We start from the raw sequence: 19756 nt of genomic DNA, 5'->3' as shown, positions 1-19756 counted from the left end.
CTGACGCCGTTTTACACGAATATAAAGCAGCAGAAATCAATGATTTTTCTTACCCAACCTGAGGCCCGAACCTGAGGTTCGTCTCTCCAAACCCAGGCTCGGGTCTCACAAAGCCTCTCGAAAAGACCAAACCCACCGTCGAAACTAATGGAACCAAAGCAAGAGAGAGAAAGTAGTGAGTCTGCGTTGTAGAGAGAGGAAGTGTCTGAAAGAGAGAGAGAGAGAGAGAGACAGATGGGCCAGATCGTGAAGAGGAAGAAGAAAGGGAGGCCATCGAAGGCAGATCTGGCGCGCCGAGCTGTCGAGTCGGCGGCGGCGCCCGAGCCGGACATCCGGCGGAGCCTCCGGCGACGAAATGTGAGGTACAACATCGACTACGACGATTTTCTGGACGAGGACGACGATGACGACGAGGAGGACCAGAGGAGGAGGGAGAAGAAGCTCAAGTTAGTGGTGAAGCTGAACCAAGGGAGCGAGTCACCCAGTCGGGCTCACACGGTGGCGCGTGTCTCTCACGCTTCGGAGGACGAGTGCGAGCGTAAGCCATTGAAGAAGAGAAGTATCAGCAATGGTCGGGATGATGACGATGGTGAACAAGACGAAGATGATGACCAGGGTGATGTCGAGGATGATGAGGTATGTGTGGTATCATTGTACGGATCTGATTAAAGAGTAAGAAGAAAGTGAGGATCGTGCCTCTGTGGTAGAGGGGGAGAGAGAAGGGAAGTACAGCTCAGCTGAAATCAGTGAAGATTTTTTTGGTGATTGGTCCAGACTTCAATATTACTCTCTCACTCTGTGTCGGGGAAGTGAGAGGTAATAACGGTTGGGTCAACTGTCAAAAACTAACACGCCCACGAGAATCTGATCACGCTTCCCCACATCTCTCTCTACCCACATCCCTCTCTATCTCCTTATATCTTTCTTTCTCTCTCTAACGTGCATTGTCTGTCTTATCTGTCTTCAGTCCGGTCTGTCTCTATCTATATTACGCTTGTAAACGCAGGCATAATCGTTCTTTTTATGCATTTTTATATGGGTGTGCGGCACTTATTTGTGTGTTCGTGCCGGGTTACGTGTTTTGATAGGAAAGAGGGAGGAAGGTGGACTTGAAGGAGCTCGATTCTGCTCCAGGTTCGTTTTGGTTGATGGGTTCTTGAATAATTAATTTAGTATTTGAGGATTTGGGATTTATGGCTTTTGGCTATTTTGACGAATGAGGTTTGGGATTTGATACGGGATTGTTTGATTTGGCTTTTGTTTTGATTAGGGACGCCAACAGATCCTCGGCCTGGGGTTCCTTTGCCTGACAAGAAGACACTGGAGTTGATTCTTGACAAACTTCAAAAGTATGGGAGTGAACTCCCTCTCTCTCCCCCCTCGATAGTCAATCTACCTTTTGATTTTGCAAAGCGTTGGCAGTTTCTAATGTTAATATCTGAATCGTGGCAGGAAAGACACGTACGGTGTGTATGCAGAACCGGTTGATCCCGAGGAGGTGTTCGGAATTTTTGATTTTTTTCATTTATAAATGGTAGATTGGTCTTTGAAGCCACTTTTGGCACTGGTGTTTGAAATTGCTTTTCTGACTGCAGCTTCCCGATTATCACGATGTGATTGAGCATCCTATGGACTTTGCCACGGTGAGGAAGAAGTTGGCAAATGGATCGTACTCTACCTTGGAACAATTTGAGGTTTGTACCCTTTTTGTACCCCTATTTTAGTTTTCCCTGTCCCTCCTTTTTTAAACAAGGGGCTGTCAATATGGAATCCCTGATATCGCCCACGAGAAGCGAAGTAAATGCCATCCGCAAGACCATTGGATAGTTAATCAAACAGTTTGAGAGAATCTTGCTTAGGGAAGTTTGCTTGTAATTTGAATGTGGGCCATATCGATGTTAGTGGTAAACAGACCTGTTTTGGTAAGATATTGTGCATTGGTCACCCCGCCTCTCTTAACATGAACTTCTTGTTTCATGAAACGTTGGCACTATTCTATGTAAGTTTGTCCTTATTGTAATCAGGTAGCATTGTGCCCCTCTCCCTCACCATTGCGGACCATGTGGATTTTCATGGGTTCAGTCCATATTGTGTGGGGTAGGTTGCATTGAATCAAATTAGACATATAATTTCATTTTCCTAAGCTAGAAACAAGATGTATGTATATATATGTATATATATAAGAAAAATATATATAAGAAAATTACCTATAAAAAAAATGTATACATATAAGAAAATTCTATATACTACACCATCATCCCATTCTTATCCCACTATGATGAGGTGGCACCACCCATCAACCTTTGAATTATTTTAAAAAAAGTCAAGAGATGATCTGAGGGTGATGGAAAGTGCCACAATTATAGAGTGTGATGAAAAAAAAAGTGGGATAGGAGTATAGCATATAGCTATGCTAATATATATATATCTCAAGAAGATGTATTATAAAAGGAAAATGGCACATACTACACCCTTATCCCGCTTGTATCCCACTAAGATGAGGTGGCATTGCTCATCAACCATTGATTTTTTGTTTTAAAAAATAAGAGATGATCCAAGGGCTATGTAAAGTGCCACATTTTTCATAATAAGATGAAAAGTGGGACAGAAATGTAGTATATAGCATGTTCCAAGATCTGTTTTTTTTTTGGGGTACCTTATTTCGATTTATGTTTCTCTGACCTTGTAAATTGAAAAAAACTTCACCAGAAAACAGAACCAAATAGGCCCTGATTTTCTGTTTCTGCATTCAACTTTATTTTGTTTGTTTTATTTTTTTTCAATGAACTGTGACTTTGGTGAAGGGTTTGGATCTTGCCTACCTGGTAATTTCTTGTTTTTCAATTGTGGGAAAATGATGGATTTTTCCTCCTGGTATCAGTGTTCCAATGAGAGATATGAAAATTTAGTATTCAATTTTTTTAGGAGAATAATAGACAATTTCGAGGAGATTTAATTTTGACACTGGGATTATAGACATCTGGGCCAAATGCTTATACATTTACATATACATATATTTATGCACATAATTTATATATTTATGCGCATGGTTTCTTTCTTTTTTTTTTTGCTATTTTTTATTATCTGAATATAATTCTTTCTATCTGCAACCAATAGAGAGAATGATTTCCTGTTCAAAGCACAGCTGTTTTTGTTACCTGAAAGCTGTTACTTCATTTCTCTGTTATGATTGTAGTGGTTCGTGGATACACACTTTAAATAATTATAATCGAACTTTTTTCCATTTTAAGTATCTAAGATTTTGGAATAGATTTCCGCTGCTAAGAATTAATGTGAATAAAAAGAATGATTTATTATATATTTACTTGTACAGTTTGTTTTTTGGAATGCAGAATGATGTTTTCCTAATTTGCTCAAATGCGATCCAATATAATGCGCCGGACACCATATACTATAGACAGGTATAAATCTTTTGTCCAGTTATTCTTTGACTCTGCTGTTTCACTATCTTGCTCTGTTTGTTTCTCTTATGACACTGTTGTATGTTAAAAGGCTCGTTCCATACAAGAATTGGCAATGAAGAAATTCGAGAGGCTAAGGATTGAAGTTGACCGGTCTGAGAAAGAGTTGAAGTCTGAGCAGAAAACAAGATCCAATTCCTTAATCAAGAAGCCTGGGAAGAAGCCACTCTGCCGAACCTCACAGGAGCCTGTTGGCTCTGATTTCTCCACCGGTGCCACTCTTGCCACCCTTGGAGATGTACAGAATGGTTTCAATACTAACCAAGGTGGTGGTTGTGAGAGGCCTAGTAACACCGATGTTGTTGTGGAGGGTAATCCTTCCCTAATTGATACTAATCTTGAGAAGGCAGAAGACTTATCATCAGGTATCATAATGAAGGTTATCTTCCCATCTTCCATTGTGTACTACAATGATGATGGATGTATCGTTATGTGATGATGGCTATATATAAAGAGCATGTAGATTTTATCATTTCGTTTTATCTATTACTTGCCTAGAATGTTTAATTTAGTGCTAGCCAGTAGAGTTTTGTTTTGCAATCACACAATCATGCCAGGCGAGTATTGACTGCGATAGCCCGTTTGTTAGATTAAATTTTTTATTTTATCATGGTCATGTTGTTCTCTAATTGCTTTGATTGCTGTACTATTTTAGGGAAGGGTCTACTGTCTAAATTGGGAAGGAAGCAATTTGTGCACGATGATAACCGCCGTGCAACTTATAACCATTCCAATCAGCCGGCAGTTATATCAGACTTGATATTTACAACCTTTGAGGGTGAACTTAAGCAGTTGATTGCTGTACGTGATGTGGAACTGGTTCCTTTTCTTAAATAGTTGGCCTCTCTACTCATCTTACTTTCGTCTTTGTTTGTTTTCTTTTGAATTTTGTTAAGCAGGTCGGGCTTCCTGCAGAATATTCGTATGCTAGGAGCTTGGCTCGTTTTGCTGCAACTCTTGGACCTGTTGCCTGGAAAGTTGCATCTCAGAGAATTGAGCAGGCATTACCTGCTGGGTGCAAATTTGGTCGTGGTTGGGTTGGAGAGTATGAGCCACTTCAAACTCCTGTATTAATGCTCGAGAATTGCCCCCAGAAAGAACCTGGTTTAAGTCCAAAGTTGATGTCTAATGCTGAATTACGAAAAGATGGAAAAACTAAGACTTGTGTTTCTACTAAGGAGCTTCCTGTAATTGGGCCCACTTCGTCTGCGAAACAATCTTCATCTGGTTCAGGTGGTCGTCATACTTCTTCAGCAGGGAAATTATATGTCTCTGGCATTGCTGGAAATAAACTGAGTACACCTGATAATGCCATTTTCCAGAAGCAAAATCCACTATCTAGGAGTCTTTCCAAGCCTGTAAATAGGGTTATTAAGCAATTTGAATTGAACTCTTTGCCCACTGCCCATCAAAATAATGCTGAGCTTCTTGCTGAAAAGCAATTCTCAAGTAATTCAGGAGTAGCAGATTCAAGGTCCAAAGAGCCATCATCGAGAAGCATAAATCTTCTGCAGTCTGAACCGTTTAAGCAGCCTGATAAGGATGGAATTGTTACTCGGCAACCAAATGGAAAAATCACCAGCAACGATTTGAATAGTAAGATGAGTGGTCCATCTTCTGATGCCACACTGAATCACATGGCTAGAGGAACGAACTTTCCCCATGGACAGGAGCAGGGTCTTAGTGACCCAGTTCAGTTGATGAGAATTTTGGCAGAAAAGGCCCAGATGCAACAGAAATCTTCAAATCAATCGTCAGTTGAAACCGGACAAGTCATGCCCTCAGTTCCATCTGTAAGGAGAGTTGACTCAGGCAATGCCGCAGCAGCAGCTGCCCGTGCATGGATGTCCATAGGGGCTGGAGGTTTTAAACAAGCGACAGAAAATTCTGACTTCCCCAAAATGCCAATTTCTGCAAGTCCATCATACAACCCAACTCGGGAATTCCGTCCACAAATTTCCCAAATGCGGGCAGAGTTTCCTCTTTCAGGGGGGATGCATTCTCAATCTGAGAGGAACTCTTTTCCCATGGCATTTGCACCACAACCTGTTCGCATGGGCAATGAAGCACAACTCCCAAACCGACCTATAGTTTTCCCTCAATTAGCCCCAGCTGACTTGTCTAGGTTTCAGGTGCAGTACCCTTGGCAAAGTCTCAGTCCTCGTACACAACCAAGGCCTAAACAGGAGACACTTCCTCCAGACTTGAATATTGGTTTCCAGTCTCCAGGGTCTCCAGCAAGACCATCTTCTGGTGTTCTTGTTGATTCCCAGCAGCCAGACCTAGCTTTGCAACTCTGAGTGGGGATGGGTTTTCGGAGGAATCATATAAATGGGGAAGAGAACAGAGGTTAATCTGGCTCCTGTCTAAACGACATGGATTTGATTTGATCTCTCATGCCTTCGTTGAACTGAATGTGCGAATACCCCATTGGTTTGGGTTTGATCGCCAATGACTGGGTTTGCTTGTACGGATAAAAGGATTTTGTTCAATTGGATGTGTTTGCTGGGGATGGGATGATCCCGGCAAATTTGGGGCAAGAATTCAGCTACTTGTTTTCTAAATGAGGATTACTGACTGGTAGCGGCAGGGTTATATCATATCAGGGGGATTTAAAAAAAAAATTGAAATTTTTGGCAGATGAATGATTAATTTTATGAAATTTTACCAATTGCTTAGAAATTGCAAGTCTGACAGCAGCAAATGCATAAAATGTTGAGATGCCTTGTACATTTGTTACAGGTGGATGAGAAATAGTGGTTCAGTTTCAAGTCTTCGGTGCTCAGAATGTAATTTCATTTCTAATTCCGGTTGATACAGCCGAGATATTATTATATAAACGAGAATTTATAATCTCTGACATGGGAATTTTCCAATGCTATTCTCTCTTTATTCTCCAATTTTTTTGTGAATGGATTTTTTGGCCAGTACCATCTTATATGCTGGGTATCGTTCAAGAACTGTGGACGAGGGCTACTTAAGTGGTGATACGTGGCTCAGAGATTGTTGTCATCCTGACTCTCAACAGTGTTGCTAAAAGTAAGAATTAACTCGGAGTGAAGATGCTGATTTCATCGCTTTAGGATTGCTCAATTTTCAATAGCTGATCTTCACATAACAAGCATTAATGCATCTCAGTTAATGCTCCTCTCTGAATGCGCATCTGGCTGTCGAAATGGTTCAATGAAGGGTCACAGTGCTGGATAAATGATCTAATTTTAAAGAGAGAGAGACGCAGAACTAGGAATAAATACTCAAGATAAATTAATAAATGCAATAAAAAAATGGTAAGAAAGTGGACTATGAATGGATTTTTTCTTAAAGAAATTGCGAAAGATTCCTGCTAAACTGAGTTTAACTCACAACTAGACACGGTTCTAACCTTCGAGGCATACACATTTCTGCCATAAAAAACGTCTTCAGCTAGTTAGATTAAAAAAAAAAAAATACCACTCTACCCAAAAGCAAGGATCTCAGTCGTTAAAAGCTCCGAAATGAAAGACGGGTAAATGAAATCCGAAGGCTTTGCTGTTGCTTATCCTTGGATTTTTTTCCATGAAGTTTCTTCTGATCATTTCTTATGACACAAACATCCCCGTCATCCCCGTCACGCACGCATTGTTTCGATCGAGAGGGCTCTGAGAAACAGCTAAAAAAGTTTGAGAACAAAGCCATGGAGATCTTGAATTCGAAGCTCTCTCTCCCATAACATGCAATACTCTCACCCACCCACATGCGCACACATATATATAAGGCATTTTCCTTCGCCTTATACAATCAAAGCTGGTCAATATTAGGAGGCTTTGCTTTGTGACAAATGAGACCCAACACTCTTTCTTGCCTTAAAATTCTTACAATCCCTCGCAGAAAGCAACAAAACTTGTTGGACCAGATCAGGACATCGGATATCATGTAATATTAATTGGGCGGTATGGTTCTTGCACAAGATGACGACGCCGTCTCTTTCTGTTCAATTTTTCTCTGCATGAGTCTAAAATATTATGCTTGACGTGCAAATCTTCTCATCCATTTAATTGCTTTTGAATTAAATTATTAAAACTGTTTAAAACCCTAGATGGAGGGGGTTGGCTAATATACATAGCATTCTAATTTTGCTTGTGCTCAAAGATTTATTGGAATTTATATCAAAGTATCACAGTCATGAAAAGATTCTACAAACTGACATAATTTCATAAGATATATTAGAAATACTATACAATAAAAATAGTTTTATAATATAATATACTATATCAATTTACGTCAGTTTGTGAGTTTTTATTATAGAATCTTTTTTTTGAATAATTAAATCATTTCTCTTCATGTAAATGGGTTGAAGTATACCCTAAACTATTGATTAGCCGTTTCATTATTTTCTGTCTGCCTCTCTTTTTTTTTTTTTTTGGCCTTTTCCGTGAAGTTCTAATCTTTGACACATAATTCGAAAGTGTATTCTATTTGGACATGAAGATAATGATGATTTGGGAAGGTAAATAGTGTGGAAATTATGACCAAGTCACCTTGGCCAAATCTAGCATGCATGATGTTGTCTGCTGAGTAAAGTCCGGATGCATATATAGTTTTCTTGTGAGCTTTATAACTTACGCGCATGCATTTGTGTACATTGTCAATTTTACAACTAAGAGTTGTTTACTGCTGGGTCTTCTAAATATAATCTTATAACTGCGTTAGAATCTTCTTTACTAAGACCTATCTTGGCCCTGCACTTCAACTCAGCTACAACTTCCTAGCCCATGTACATTAATCATAAAATTGCAGGGTTGAGTTTTGCTATATACAAGTAAAATTATGTACTAATCTGCGTATCAATACTGATTCTTTCATATTTAAAATTTAAATTAACACTGTTTTTAATAAAATTTACTTTTTGATCAATCACATTAAATTGATTCACATATTAATATATAATTTTACTTACAATTAGCTTTTTTCATGCGTGTATTAAAGACTAATTAGGTTTACATCCAAAGATGCAGGATTTGACCTTGGCCCAAAAAAGGAAGCTTTATATGCATCCTTAAAGGGAACAAAGCATCAAACTCAAAATAGATCGTCTGAACTGAAAAAGCCAATTGTCTTTGGTATAAAGTGTCTTGTCTCTGGGGTGCATTCAGTGATTCACCCCCAACTGATTCGGCATTCAGTAGAAGGCATGTGCCCCTAAACAACCATGTCCTTTCATATCTTTACCACTACCACTCCGAAACTGTAAAATTCTATGCCAAAACTGTACCCAACTATCAAAGGCTAAAAGCGCTACAATGTCGCAATCATTGTCTTTAGAATCTTAATAAACCTAGATTACATAAACTTATGCCCGTCTAGATATTGAGCTTATTAAATTGAATTAAAATGAATTGAATTTTTTATAAATAGTAGTGAATTAAGATAATAGAGTGAATTTTATAAAATCCACATAAGATGAGTTTAGTCGTATTTGAATGTTATATGAATTTAGATGTATTTATAATAAATTAAAAAAAGTTATGAGTATCGTGTGTAAAGAGATATTGAGTTGAAAAAGGTTGTAGGTTATACGTATAAAGATGTTTTGAGTTAAGATGAGTTTAGTTATTTGATAATTAAGTATTTTGATGCTAGACTTAGTTCAGTTTAAATTCTAAATGGGACTTTAAAGACATCATTTCATATGTCATTACCTTACTATTACGCTTCAAGTTATGTCATTGTATGAATTTATTTTTATGTAATTATTTTGTGACTAATATATTTCTCTAGTAATAATAATACACATACAATTTATTTTACATTTTTTATAACTCAATTTTATATGGAGGGCCGGTGAAGTTTAAAATTTAACTAAATGAAATTTAATTATTTATAATATAATGGTACTATTGCATTAGCTGGTTACAAGATGACTTTTTTAAATATATATATATATCATTATGGAAAAATCACGAAATTCCCACATCTACCATGAAGGTTCTCTTTCTAGATTGTAGCCACAGTGAAAACTGAAAAAGCGTAAAAATAAAAGGCTGTATCCACTCAGCAGCAAAGGATGAGAGCAAATCAAAGCTAAGACAACAGCTAAAAGGTGCTGTCATTAAGAAAGAAGAAAAAGGCCATAAAGCCAAGAGGGTAAACATAAAAGCGCCTAAAATGGAACACCACGAGGTTGGAGAAGTACCCGGAAGCGCAATTCTTGCTCTCACAACCCCCTCTAAATTGCTCTCACTCTCCCACAACCCCATCTTTTTGTGGGTTCAAGTCTCGGACAGACCCTCCATCTCCATCTCCATCTCCATCCTCATTCTCAACTCCACAACTAACATCAACACCATTGCAGCCTGATCTCCCTCTCTGGGTCTGTCTTTCTCTGAAACCCCCGAGCTCACATTCTTGCATCCTTCAAGACCGGCAATCTCCCACCCGCGAACCCAACAAAGAATGTACACTTGAAAGGTTCCAAATTCATCTAGCTTTTAGAGTCATATAGAACAAAAGTAATTTACAACAAGAACAAGAACAAGAACAAAAACAAAAGAACGCATTTTGGAAAGCAGATCAAGAGGGCCCGCCCGAATCTCAAGCAAGCGCGGATTCATATAGATATTTTATAAGCAAAAAATAATAGAGCAACTAACTGAGATATAATTCAGCGTCCTATAAACCAAGCCGTGTTTGGCCGCTGGGAGAATTAATTAGTTGGTAGTAATGATAACCAGCAGCGGCGATGGCAACAACAACAACAATGTCAACAACACCAGCGGTCAGAGCGACGGAGGTGGTTCCACGGGATCGAGCGTCGGGGCAGGTGGGGCCGAGGGTAGTGGAGGTGTAGGAGGGATCGCCCTGAAAAAGGGCCCATGGACGGCGGTAGAGGACTCGATTCTCACAGAGTACGTGAGGAAGCACGGGGAAGGGAACTGGAACGCTGTGCAGAGGAACTCCGGGCTCGCCCGCTGCGGCAAGAGCTGTAGGCTCCGATGGGCTAATCACCTCAGGCCCAATCTTAAGAAAGGTGCCTTCTCCCCCGAAGAGGAGAGGATCATTCTTCAGCTCCACGCTAAGTATGGCAACAAATGGGCTCGTATGGCCTCTCAGGTACATATACAACCATGCTTTTGTAATTTTTTCTTTTTAGATTCAATGATTTTCTTTTGGTGTCTGAGTTGAGTATTTATAACCTGAACTCTAAATCATGTATTTTTTTTTTGGTTAGATTTTGTCCGCTTCAAAATACAAGTTGGGCTAAACTTTGTGCTACAATTATGCTTTTAGAGCATAAGTCTGGATGTTTGTGTTTCTTTTTCATTGTTCATGTCATAGAACATATGTTTGGACGTTTTTTTTTAATCCTTCTTTAAGAACAAGATGTTGCCTGGTTTTTATGACAGAACAAATGTTGGCCTCTGTTATCTTCTGCATTGACATAAAAGTGTGCATGCAGTTACCTGGACGAACAGACAACGAAATCAAGAACTACTGGAACACCAGGGTGAAGCGGCGCCTGCGGCAAGGCCTCCCTCTCTATCCACACGACATTCAACCATCCCCCAACTCCCAATCCCAATCCCAATCCCAATCCCAATCCCAATCCCAACCAAACACTCCGGGCATCCACACTCCTTCAGCCCCAACCACACCCACTACCCCAACCAGCTCAACCTTCCATTTCCACTCCCACCACCACCCTTGTTTCCCTCTCTCCCCGACGCCACCTCCCCACTCTCCCCTCTCCCCTTCTCACCAATCCCTCTCCCCACAACCCTTCAACACCAGCACCACCACCCCCTCCTCCTTCACCTTCCAACGGCCCCCTCCGATCCTAGGCACTCCCATTCGCTTCAAGCGCTACCGTGACTCAACCGGTTTCTCGCTACCCATGGCGTCAACGACACAAAGTAATAACAGTCCTCTGGGCCAGCATGCATTGACCCAGTTGCCCGATATTACTTCCTTTCAGTTCCCAATGACTTCTAGCCACAGTTCGCCGCAGCTTCTGAGTACCCAGTCAGAACTGCACCAAATGGTGTCGCCGGTCTCTGCTTATTCTCTTAAGCAGGAGCTCCCTTCAAACCAATTATCATGGCATTCTCCTCCGGCCGGGATGTCGGAGATTACCATGGACGCGAAGTTTAATGCGGCTGCCAGTCAGGGCAGCGGAAATAACTTGTTGGAGGACTTGCTGGAGGAGGCTCAGGCATTGGCAGCGTCCAGCCAGGGTTTGATGACACAAAGTTTTTTGGAGGAAAAGCGTGTGTTTGAGGGGTTCAAGCATTGGGAGGGTTCCAATTCAATTTCTTCTTCTCCGGGTGAGTTCCCTTTATAATTTGCTTAAGCCGTTCCTAATTATATATCAGCATCTATCTCTTTGTGAGTAAACATCGAACTAGTGTATGTCATATTGTCAGTGATTGGTGTAAGATTGTTGCGGATTTAGGAATTTTGAGGCAATATTGGTTCTGTTTACAAAGTGCTCTCTTTGAATATGTCAGTTTGTCTAACCTTCAGATAATTTAGGCACATTAATTACGGTTTTGATGCTTTCAGTTGCATTTACTGCCTTCTCTGTTCTGTGTGCTTTAAATTTTGGTGTTCAGAGTACGGATTTATTATTGTGCATTATCACCGCCATTTCATAATCTCCTTCAATTGTACTCTCAATTTGATTTGATGCTTATGAATTCAGGAATAAATATAATATTGGAAAAGATTTAAGTACAAATAGCTAACTTTCTTCCAGATTCATTTTCCTCTATGCCCCAATATCTCCAAATCATCCTCATCATTAGGGTAAAATCAAGGTCTCTCATTATTTTGAGATTTCAGGACTTTTGAAGGTAGGGTGGATTAAGCAAAAAACTTGTTCCTGCGGTATATGAATATAACTACCTCTTGTTTAACACGTTAATTCGTTTGCAGGAGTGAAACCACAGGAAGAATCAGGAGTTCTGTTAAACTCCATGCAGGAAGACTTGTCGAAGCTGTTCAATGTAATGCCTTCCAACATTCAAGTCCCGGATTGGTACAGTGATAGTGGGGAAATCTCCAATGGCCAATCTTCAGGTGTAACAGACGATAATATCGGGATCGACATGCAGCATATAGCTTCGATTTTTCCTGTTGCTGCCTCAACAGACCACAGTAGAACCCCAGGCTCCTGCACTTGGGACAACTTGCCTGGAATTTGCTAGGGATGGTTCAAATGCTTACGGAGTGAATTAATGGTGATAATAATAATAAAATAAAAAGCTTCAAAAGTCATTAATGCGGGTGTTCTTGTTTGATATTTCTTCTTTTCAAAAGGAAAAAAAGAAATTGGTTTTCGATGGATTTTTTTATTAGTAATTATTTTTTTCATTCTTTTGAACTTGAAAACATGGGAAGATTAATGATCGACCGTTATATATCCAAACCCTGTATTATGAGTAGCGTTAATGCTGATTGATGATCAAATACATGAACTACTACTACTACTTCATTTTATAGCTGTTAATACAAGGCCAATAAGCAAAAGGATTGTTGCAACGCAAATAACTTCCTCTTTATTACTTTCTTCCAATATTGAAAGACGTACGTTTTACCTGATACAAACTGTTTGAACTCAGATCTATTTTTTATTTACTCCAAAATGGTACGTTTGAATCCACGTTGGATACCATTCGCGGGGAGGCTCTCCGTATGCCTGCATTTAGACTTTTTCTTTCAAGTAATGCACATGCATGATGTTGTCGTTTGAACTTGGCAATGCAAATATAATGGTGCCAAGTTTCCTCGGATTAGTGCATTCTGTAAGACATTTGGAACAGCAATATATGCGATGGTGCAAGTTTGATCGTGAAAAGAATTGTCGACCTTAGGTGTCTTTTAGATATGGAGATGAGTTGAGATGAAAATTAAATAAAATATTATTTCTTAATATTATTATTATTTTAAAAATTAACAAAGTTAAATTATTTATTATATTATGTGAGAATTTGAAAAAAAATGTAATGATAATATGAGATGAAACACTTTCATTACACAAACAGGCCTTAATAAAACGCTAATTTCGATGCCTACTTTTGTTATAATTAACTTGATTGAGAGCAGCGTATTTATCCTCTGAGCAGTTTAACTTCGTCAGCCATCAGGGGTTTAACTAGATCATATACCAATACGAATACAGTCGGAGTTCTCATTTCTGATGCTTTGCGAGGGAAAAAAGGCTAACAACCCAGACCAAGTATTGAGTGACGAGCCACAATGCTGAGTCAACAGTCATTAAAAAGTAAAATGGGGCAGAATCCAAATCATAGCATCAAGGCTTGCCTTGTTTCGTGGCGCTTAAAATAACCAAATTCATGATCGTAAACGCTTGGAAACACAAATTTGAGCATGCAAGAGTCAACAGGCATAACATAGATTAATAAAAACTATTTACGGTAACACACAAAATGGTCCAAAGGATAAAACAGATGATATTTACTGTACGGTTTCCATAGAGTCAAAGCGTGTTTTAAGAGATGTCCTCGAAAGTTTGGGAGGCACCAATTAGAGCTGACAGCAAAGAATATACATGATCCCGAGCTGCTTCTTCAATTATAATTTACATATAATTCAGCTTGACAGCACTCAGAATGTTCCAAAAGTGTTCTCGCCACTATAGGTCATGTAAAGGAAACCATCCTCGTCTCTGTTTTCCTCGTAAATAGCAGACATCATGGCAGCTGCAATAGAAGAAATATAAATCAATTAATACAGGAGCCAATATTACAAGAATACATAGAGTAGATGCCTCCCTAACAAAAACAATTCTCACCCGTTGGCGGCAAGATGTTCTTAACAAAGATAAATATAGCCTTCTCAGCGCTGAGTTTTATCCTCTTCCGGACCACATATACAAACTGCCCAACAGTCAGATCAGCAGGAACTAGATACCTGCATTCATCAGAATAAAGCTAACATTCACCATCTAATATGTGAAAACTACATCATTTTCATGCTGACCGAATAAAGTCATGCACAAGAATTAGTGCCCCATATATAAAACTTATAGGTCCACAGTATAAATATCAAATAACATTGTAAGGTGCCCCCGAAATTGGCTTAAAATCATAACCGATATATTTATTTTGACACCCAGAAGCATATAGCATACCCACTGACAATAGAATAAGACACCGATTGAACTCTATGTAATTCACAGATGTGTCTCGCTCCTCTCTCTCTATTAGGCGACTTATCTTTCTTCTTTTGAACATTTACTGGAGAGAGTATATATTTAACTACCAAAAAATGAAGTCACTTAAGAGAGACTATAATAACTAGTGATTACTAGAGGTACATTTCCTACAAATGTAAATGAACAATACAGACTCAAAAAAGCAAGTCCAGATATGATTTTCTTGTCAAGGAGGAAAATAGATCTGACGGTTGATGTGGTTTGTCATAAACTGATGGATTGATATGGTTTGTCAGATTATAAAATTATTTTTATTGTAAAGTAGATCTAACTGATCATATGAAGACACGTCAATTTGTGATATTACTTTTATGTAATTCCTTTGTGGCTGTAGCACTCCTCAAAGAAAAATAGCATCAAACCGAGATAATTCAAGTGCAGGTAATGCACTGACACTGCAATAAAAAAAAATTAAAAAAAAAAAGGCTACACCTGGATAGGCGATTGGCACGCTAATAGGCATTAAAAGGTAGGTTTAACAACCAATCCACACACAACAGCAGAACATAGCAAACTACTGAAATTGGAACAAGTACAATTAATGAACATAAAAAAGATTAAAATAAAAGCTGAACTAACTTCTTCTTGTCAATGTCAGGTATGTCACTACGTTCAGCCTTCTCCACAATAACCTACGTAGCACAAGAAAATCTATCATCCATGGAAAGAATAACTGAAGATATACATTACGTTTAATGGTTCCACTATATAGACATGTTCTTGAAAATGAGATATGGACTTTATACCGGTATTCTATCAGGATACTTCTCCCTGATTCGAGCAGCTTCTGCCTGCCTCCTTTCTGGCATGCAAACAAAAATGCAACATATTCGTAGCAAATCAGTATATGAGTAAGTTTTGTGGAGAATCTATCTCTAAACGGCCCTTACTATGTCATGCGCAAAATATGGACTTTCAAACCCACCAATCACCGACATCACAACTAACGAGATAAACCGGAGAAGAGAATGTGGAACGCGTGAGAAGGGTAATTATGAAACTAAAACCAGATCACAGCACAAGCTATAACTTATTGATTCACGTTTACAAACGCCATCATTCCATCAAACAACACGCATATATGGTTCCACAGGACCAGAAGTATGGCTATTCTCCACAAGTTCCATAAACCAAATAAACTAGGCACTTCTTCTAAGTTACATATACAAAACACCAAATATCCGAATCAAATTAAAATGTACACAAGACAAAGGGGAAAAAAATCACAATTTGTATACAAGAAAAAACAACGAAAAAAAATTGGGAATTAATAGAGATATTTCATAGCTTCTATTTCCACCCAATACGCAATAGAACCTCGATCATTTTACAATCCCAGATCACACAACAAAGAATTAAACAGCATCAACTGCAATTGTATTAAAAAAAAAAAAAACAGATCACACCCAGAGAGAGGGAGAGAGAGAGATAACCGAGGGGATGTTCGAGCTTGAAGGAACATTTCGCCATGGCTTGGAGCTCTGTCTCTCTGTTTCGGTGCTGTTGCTTTATCGGCACGGCTGAGTTTCAATTACAGAAAGATAGGGACAAAGTAGTTAGGGTTTTGAAAACTATGCAAAAATAGGAATGTGCGCGTACAAGATTCACTCACGTTTCCTCGTTGTACCAGCAAGCACGCGATTCATCAGAGAGAGGCAGCAGAAGGGAAATAAAAAAGAGAACCATCGGGCCTTCTCACATTCCTGTAAGCCCACTTTAGGTAGAGGCCTGAGCTCACTTATTTCTATGCTAAGGCCCGGGAAGTTAGTATTGAAGCCCGTTTTGTTGTAAATCATATATTTATTTTTTTATTTATTTTTAAAAAAATATACGATACTTACGCATTTTATGACTATAAATATCATTTCTTTTAAATATTATTCGGTTCACATATATTTCTTTCCTTGAATTAATTATCTTATTCTTGCAGATAATTTAGAGTGGATCTTAATCCTTATTTGTATTATGACTGTAGACCATTTTCATCCCTACGTAAGATAATGTCTACATGCTCTATGACTCACGTTTTATTAAAATTTTGAAAAGAAAAATGTAAAACAGATTATTGTCGAGTCGGTTAATCAAACCGGACCTTCACAACCAAGATACACAAGCACAACAATTTGAAGGTTTGTGAGACTTGGGTTAAAAAAAAAAAAAAAAAACATATGAGAAACGAGAAGAGCTAGGGATTTTCATAATTGTATTGTTGTCCTAATAGACTTGATTTGTAGCGAATATACAAGGGCGTTAAACCGATGATAAGACAAAATAATATAATGTTAATCCGTCGTCAGGTCAATAGTAACCATAATAATAGAAAGATTGAAAAAGGGGGAAAGGAAAGGCAGCTCGGTGCTGCTTTTTGTTGGTGTGGTCGGTGAGGTTGAAAACTTGAAATGCAGGATTTCTGAACCAAACCCTTCCACTTTTTGTTTTGTCTTTTCTTGTTTTTGTTTTTGACAAGGTGGGTTGTGTGAGGCTCATTTCAAAGCTACAAATACCAAAGTGATTGAGAGCACTTTTGAAACTTAAAAACATTATAGTGTTATAAAATTATCGAAAAGTAAAGAGAGAGATAGATTTATTATAAAACTTTTTAAAGAGAGAGAGAGAGATAGAGCTCAGAGAAGTTATGAAACTTATGAATTTCTTAAAGAATTCAATGATATATATAGGCGTACAAAGGGAACTATGCTAGCTTACTATGCAGTACTATACTGGCACTGTGCATATGTCGGCCATTCACTATGCCAGTTACTATGCAGTACTATGCTGACACTATGCACTGTGCTATGTCGGCTATTTACTATGCCAGTTACTATGTAGTACTATGCTGGCACTATGCTAGCACTATGCACTTGACGATTAGATAAATGTGGTCATACAATTCAAGATAGTTTATAACACTTCCCCTTTGGATGACCATATTTAAAGAATATGCCTCGTTAAAACCTTGCCAAGGAAAAACCCTGTGGGAAAAAATCAATGGCGAAGGAAAAAGAGTACAGTATTCATGTGTATCGCCGAGTGCTTTAGGATTGCCTCATTAAAACCTTGCAAAGGAAAACCCAGTGGGATAAAACCTTAGCGAAGGAAAAAGAGTACAATCAGCACAAGTCTTCAAGACATTACTTCCCCTGAAAAGTGCATGATAACATGTCTTCAAACCTCCGCATTCCAATGTTTTGCATAATCTTCTTAAATGTTGAGTTGGTAGTGCATGATAATAGGTCTTCAAACCTCCGCATTCCAATGTTCTGCATAATCTTCTTAAATGTTGAAGTTCGTAATGCTTTAGTGAATAAATCTGCCAGATTTTTACTTGACCGTACCTTCTTGATATCAATTTCAGCTTTCTTCTCATGAATTGTAATGATTTTCTTGTGTGTATCTGAAAAATAACTCGCATCTGTACATCCAATTAACTGTGGAATCCATGTTGATAAAATAATTTCAACTGGATCTTTCTGCTCATCACTACTCTTCTGGAGTTGTACTCTTCTGGAGTTCTTGTAAATAACACAGTTAGTGAAGAATTCATCAACATTAAACAGCTAACCTCATTTTTTAATAAAAACGGTGGCCAGCCTTTTAAGATCAGACAATCACCGCGGATTTTCAACTCCTCTGTAGGTGTCAGGCGTGCTATCAGGCACCGCAGCTGTCAGGCGTGCTGTCAGGCGCCGCAGAGCTATGAAGCTATATTCCATCTCTTTTCTCTTGCTTCACGAGAGATGTTGTATCATAATTTTCTCTATAAAAGAGATATTCAGCTCATCTTCATTCGCATCTCATCTTCTTCACTTTTCTGTAATCATACTGCATTTTTACTCTGCAATTTCTTTCTGCATTGTTATCCTGCAATCTCTCTCTGCAATGGCTCAGCAATCTTCTCAGGGTCAATATATGAGGTATTCGGCACCTCGTTCATCAGCTGTTCCTGCTTCTACCACAGGTGCTATCATGCAATATAATGATCTGACTCGTAGGGCAGATAATGAAGCTATCTATGAGCTTGTGAGTCTCGGTACCTGATACTCATCATCCATTGTCGCATTTTCTCAGCGACTGCAATCCAGAACTTGTGGAGTTGACGATCTCCACGAGAATATCGCTATACTTCAGCGACTTCTTCTGGAGTCCAACATGAAGATGGAATCAATAAAAAAAGAGAATAGGAATTTAAAATCCTTACTTAAATCTTCTTTTCGATTGCCCACCCCTTTAGATAGAGATGCTATGCAGATTCTTGAAGAACAAGAGCGTTTGAAGAATGAGGCAAAGTGTCTCAAATTTTTGTAATTCTTGCTTCAAGATAATAAAATAATATTTCACAAATATTCATATTTGTGTTTCTATCTTTTGGTAGATGTTCTGTGTGCTCCCTTTTATTTCTTCTTTAATAATGCACACTTCATATCAAACTCATAATATGAATCTGAAATACTAATTGTATTAAAAGATGGTATTTCATGATTAATAACATCATCCATCTTCCCCTTGAAGCCACAAGGGTTTCAGATTTATATTTCAAATATGTGCAGTTTTTATGAGCTCTTCTGGAGCCTCAATGACATTTAAATCATATATATAAACTGCAATAATAGTTTGTTTTCATTTGCATTTGGATTGCTTTAGATTATATAAGGATCTTTGAAACTTGATAGAATACATATTTCCAGATGTATTCATATTAGAAGCTTCAGACATTTTCTATCCTTCAGGGATTTTCATATATATATATATCATGATCCATATAAATATGCAGTTAATCATGCATATCCAAACTCTCGATAACTTTCAAGTTAATAAAAATCTTAATATGATTTCAACCACTTTAAAATCATATCAATATTGTTTCTTCGAGAAACTAACTTGTGATTTCTATATCACATTTTCATATTAAAAGTTTCAGGCTTTTTATATCATGTATATAAATATCCACTGATATTTAACAAAAATCACATCTTTAGGTGTTTGGACTTCAAGTTCATATTTATCATATTTTACTTAGTGATATCAATTCTGCAGGAATTGAGAAACTGACTCGTGATTTATA

General features: G+C 38.3%; 3 protein-coding genes across 5 annotated transcripts; 2 read left to right on the top strand and 1 right to left on the bottom strand.

Annotated features, from left to right (window-relative positions):
* LOC122289570 lies at window positions 1-6382 on the top strand. 3 transcript variants are annotated; one of them, XM_043096705.1, is made up of 9 exons: window positions 1-636; window positions 1089-1134; window positions 1283-1349; window positions 1453-1498; window positions 1596-1694; window positions 3354-3422; window positions 3514-3847; window positions 4138-4283; window positions 4379-6382. In XM_043096705.1, exons 1-9 carry the CDS (start codon window positions 235-237, stop codon window positions 5780-5782), a joined length of 2613 nt encoding a protein of 870 aa, XP_042952639.1. In that variant the 5' UTR covers window positions 1-234; the 3' UTR covers window positions 5783-6382. The 3 variants fall into 3 exon arrangements, with proteins under 3 accessions (XP_042952639.1, XP_042952637.1, XP_042952638.1); XM_043096703.1 differs by having other exon boundaries at window positions 4-636; window positions 1271-1349; XM_043096704.1 differs by having other exon boundaries at window positions 8-636; window positions 1271-1349; window positions 4382-6382.
* A 3269-nt stretch (window positions 6383-9651) lies between these two features.
* On the top strand, window positions 9652-12964 carry LOC122289504 (transcription factor MYB97). The gene is made up of 3 exons (XM_043096550.1): window positions 9652-10571; window positions 10918-11782; window positions 12393-12964. The coding sequence occupies exons 1-3, from the start codon at window positions 10182-10184 to the stop codon at window positions 12662-12664; spliced, it is 1527 nt and encodes a 508-aa protein (XP_042952484.1). The 5' UTR covers window positions 9652-10181; the 3' UTR covers window positions 12665-12964.
* A 943-nt stretch (window positions 12965-13907) lies between these two features.
* LOC122290426 (autophagy-related protein 8C-like) lies at window positions 13908-16377 on the bottom strand. The gene is made up of 6 exons (XM_043098090.1): window positions 16307-16377; window positions 16128-16214; window positions 15441-15496; window positions 15274-15326; window positions 14272-14390; window positions 13908-14179 (listed from the first exon to the last, which is right to left on the bottom strand). Exons 1-6 carry the CDS (start codon window positions 16338-16340, stop codon window positions 14085-14087), a joined length of 444 nt encoding a protein of 147 aa, XP_042954024.1. The 5' UTR covers window positions 16341-16377; the 3' UTR covers window positions 13908-14084.
* Between the last annotated feature and the right edge of the window lie 3379 nt (window positions 16378-19756).

The sequence above is a fragment of the Carya illinoinensis genome, chromosome 12, assembly GCF_018687715.1.
Source record: "Carya illinoinensis cultivar Pawnee chromosome 12, C.illinoinensisPawnee_v1, whole genome shotgun sequence".
NCBI classification, from domain to species: Eukaryota; Viridiplantae; Streptophyta; class Magnoliopsida; order Fagales; family Juglandaceae; genus Carya; species Carya illinoinensis.
The sequence above is the reverse complement of the archived record's forward strand: the minus strand, read 5'-3'. Positions and strand labels throughout refer to the sequence as shown.

Coding starts and splice junctions, on each gene's coding strand:
- LOC122289570 (XM_043096703.1), top strand. CDS start 235: ATGGGCCAGATCGTGAAGAGGAAGAAGAAAGGGAGGCCATCGAAGGCA. Junction 1,135..1,270: donor GGAGCTCGATTCTGCTCCAG/GTTCGTTTTGGT, acceptor TGTTTTGATTAG/GGACGCCAACAGATCCTCGG. Junction 3,848..4,137: donor GGCAGAAGACTTATCATCAG/GTATCATAATGA, acceptor GTACTATTTTAG/GGAAGGGTCTACTGTCTAAA.
- LOC122290426 (XM_043098090.1), bottom strand. CDS start 16,340: ATGAATCGCGTGCTTGCTGGTACAACGAGGAAAC. Junction 16,215..16,306: donor TGCTGGTACAACGAGGAAAC/GTGAGTGAATCT, acceptor ATTGAAACTCAG/CCGTGCCGATAAAGCAACAG. Junction 15,497..16,127: donor CAAGCTCGAACATCCCCTCG/GTTATCTCTCTC, acceptor TTTGCATGCCAG/AAAGGAGGCAGGCAGAAGCT.
- LOC122289504 (XM_043096550.1), top strand. CDS start 10,182: ATGATAACCAGCAGCGGCGATGGCAACAACAACAACAATGTCAACAAC. Junction 10,572..10,917: donor GGGCTCGTATGGCCTCTCAG/GTACATATACAA, acceptor GTGTGCATGCAG/TTACCTGGACGAACAGACAA. Junction 11,783..12,392: donor TTCAATTTCTTCTTCTCCGG/GTGAGTTCCCTT, acceptor ATTCGTTTGCAG/GAGTGAAACCACAGGAAGAA.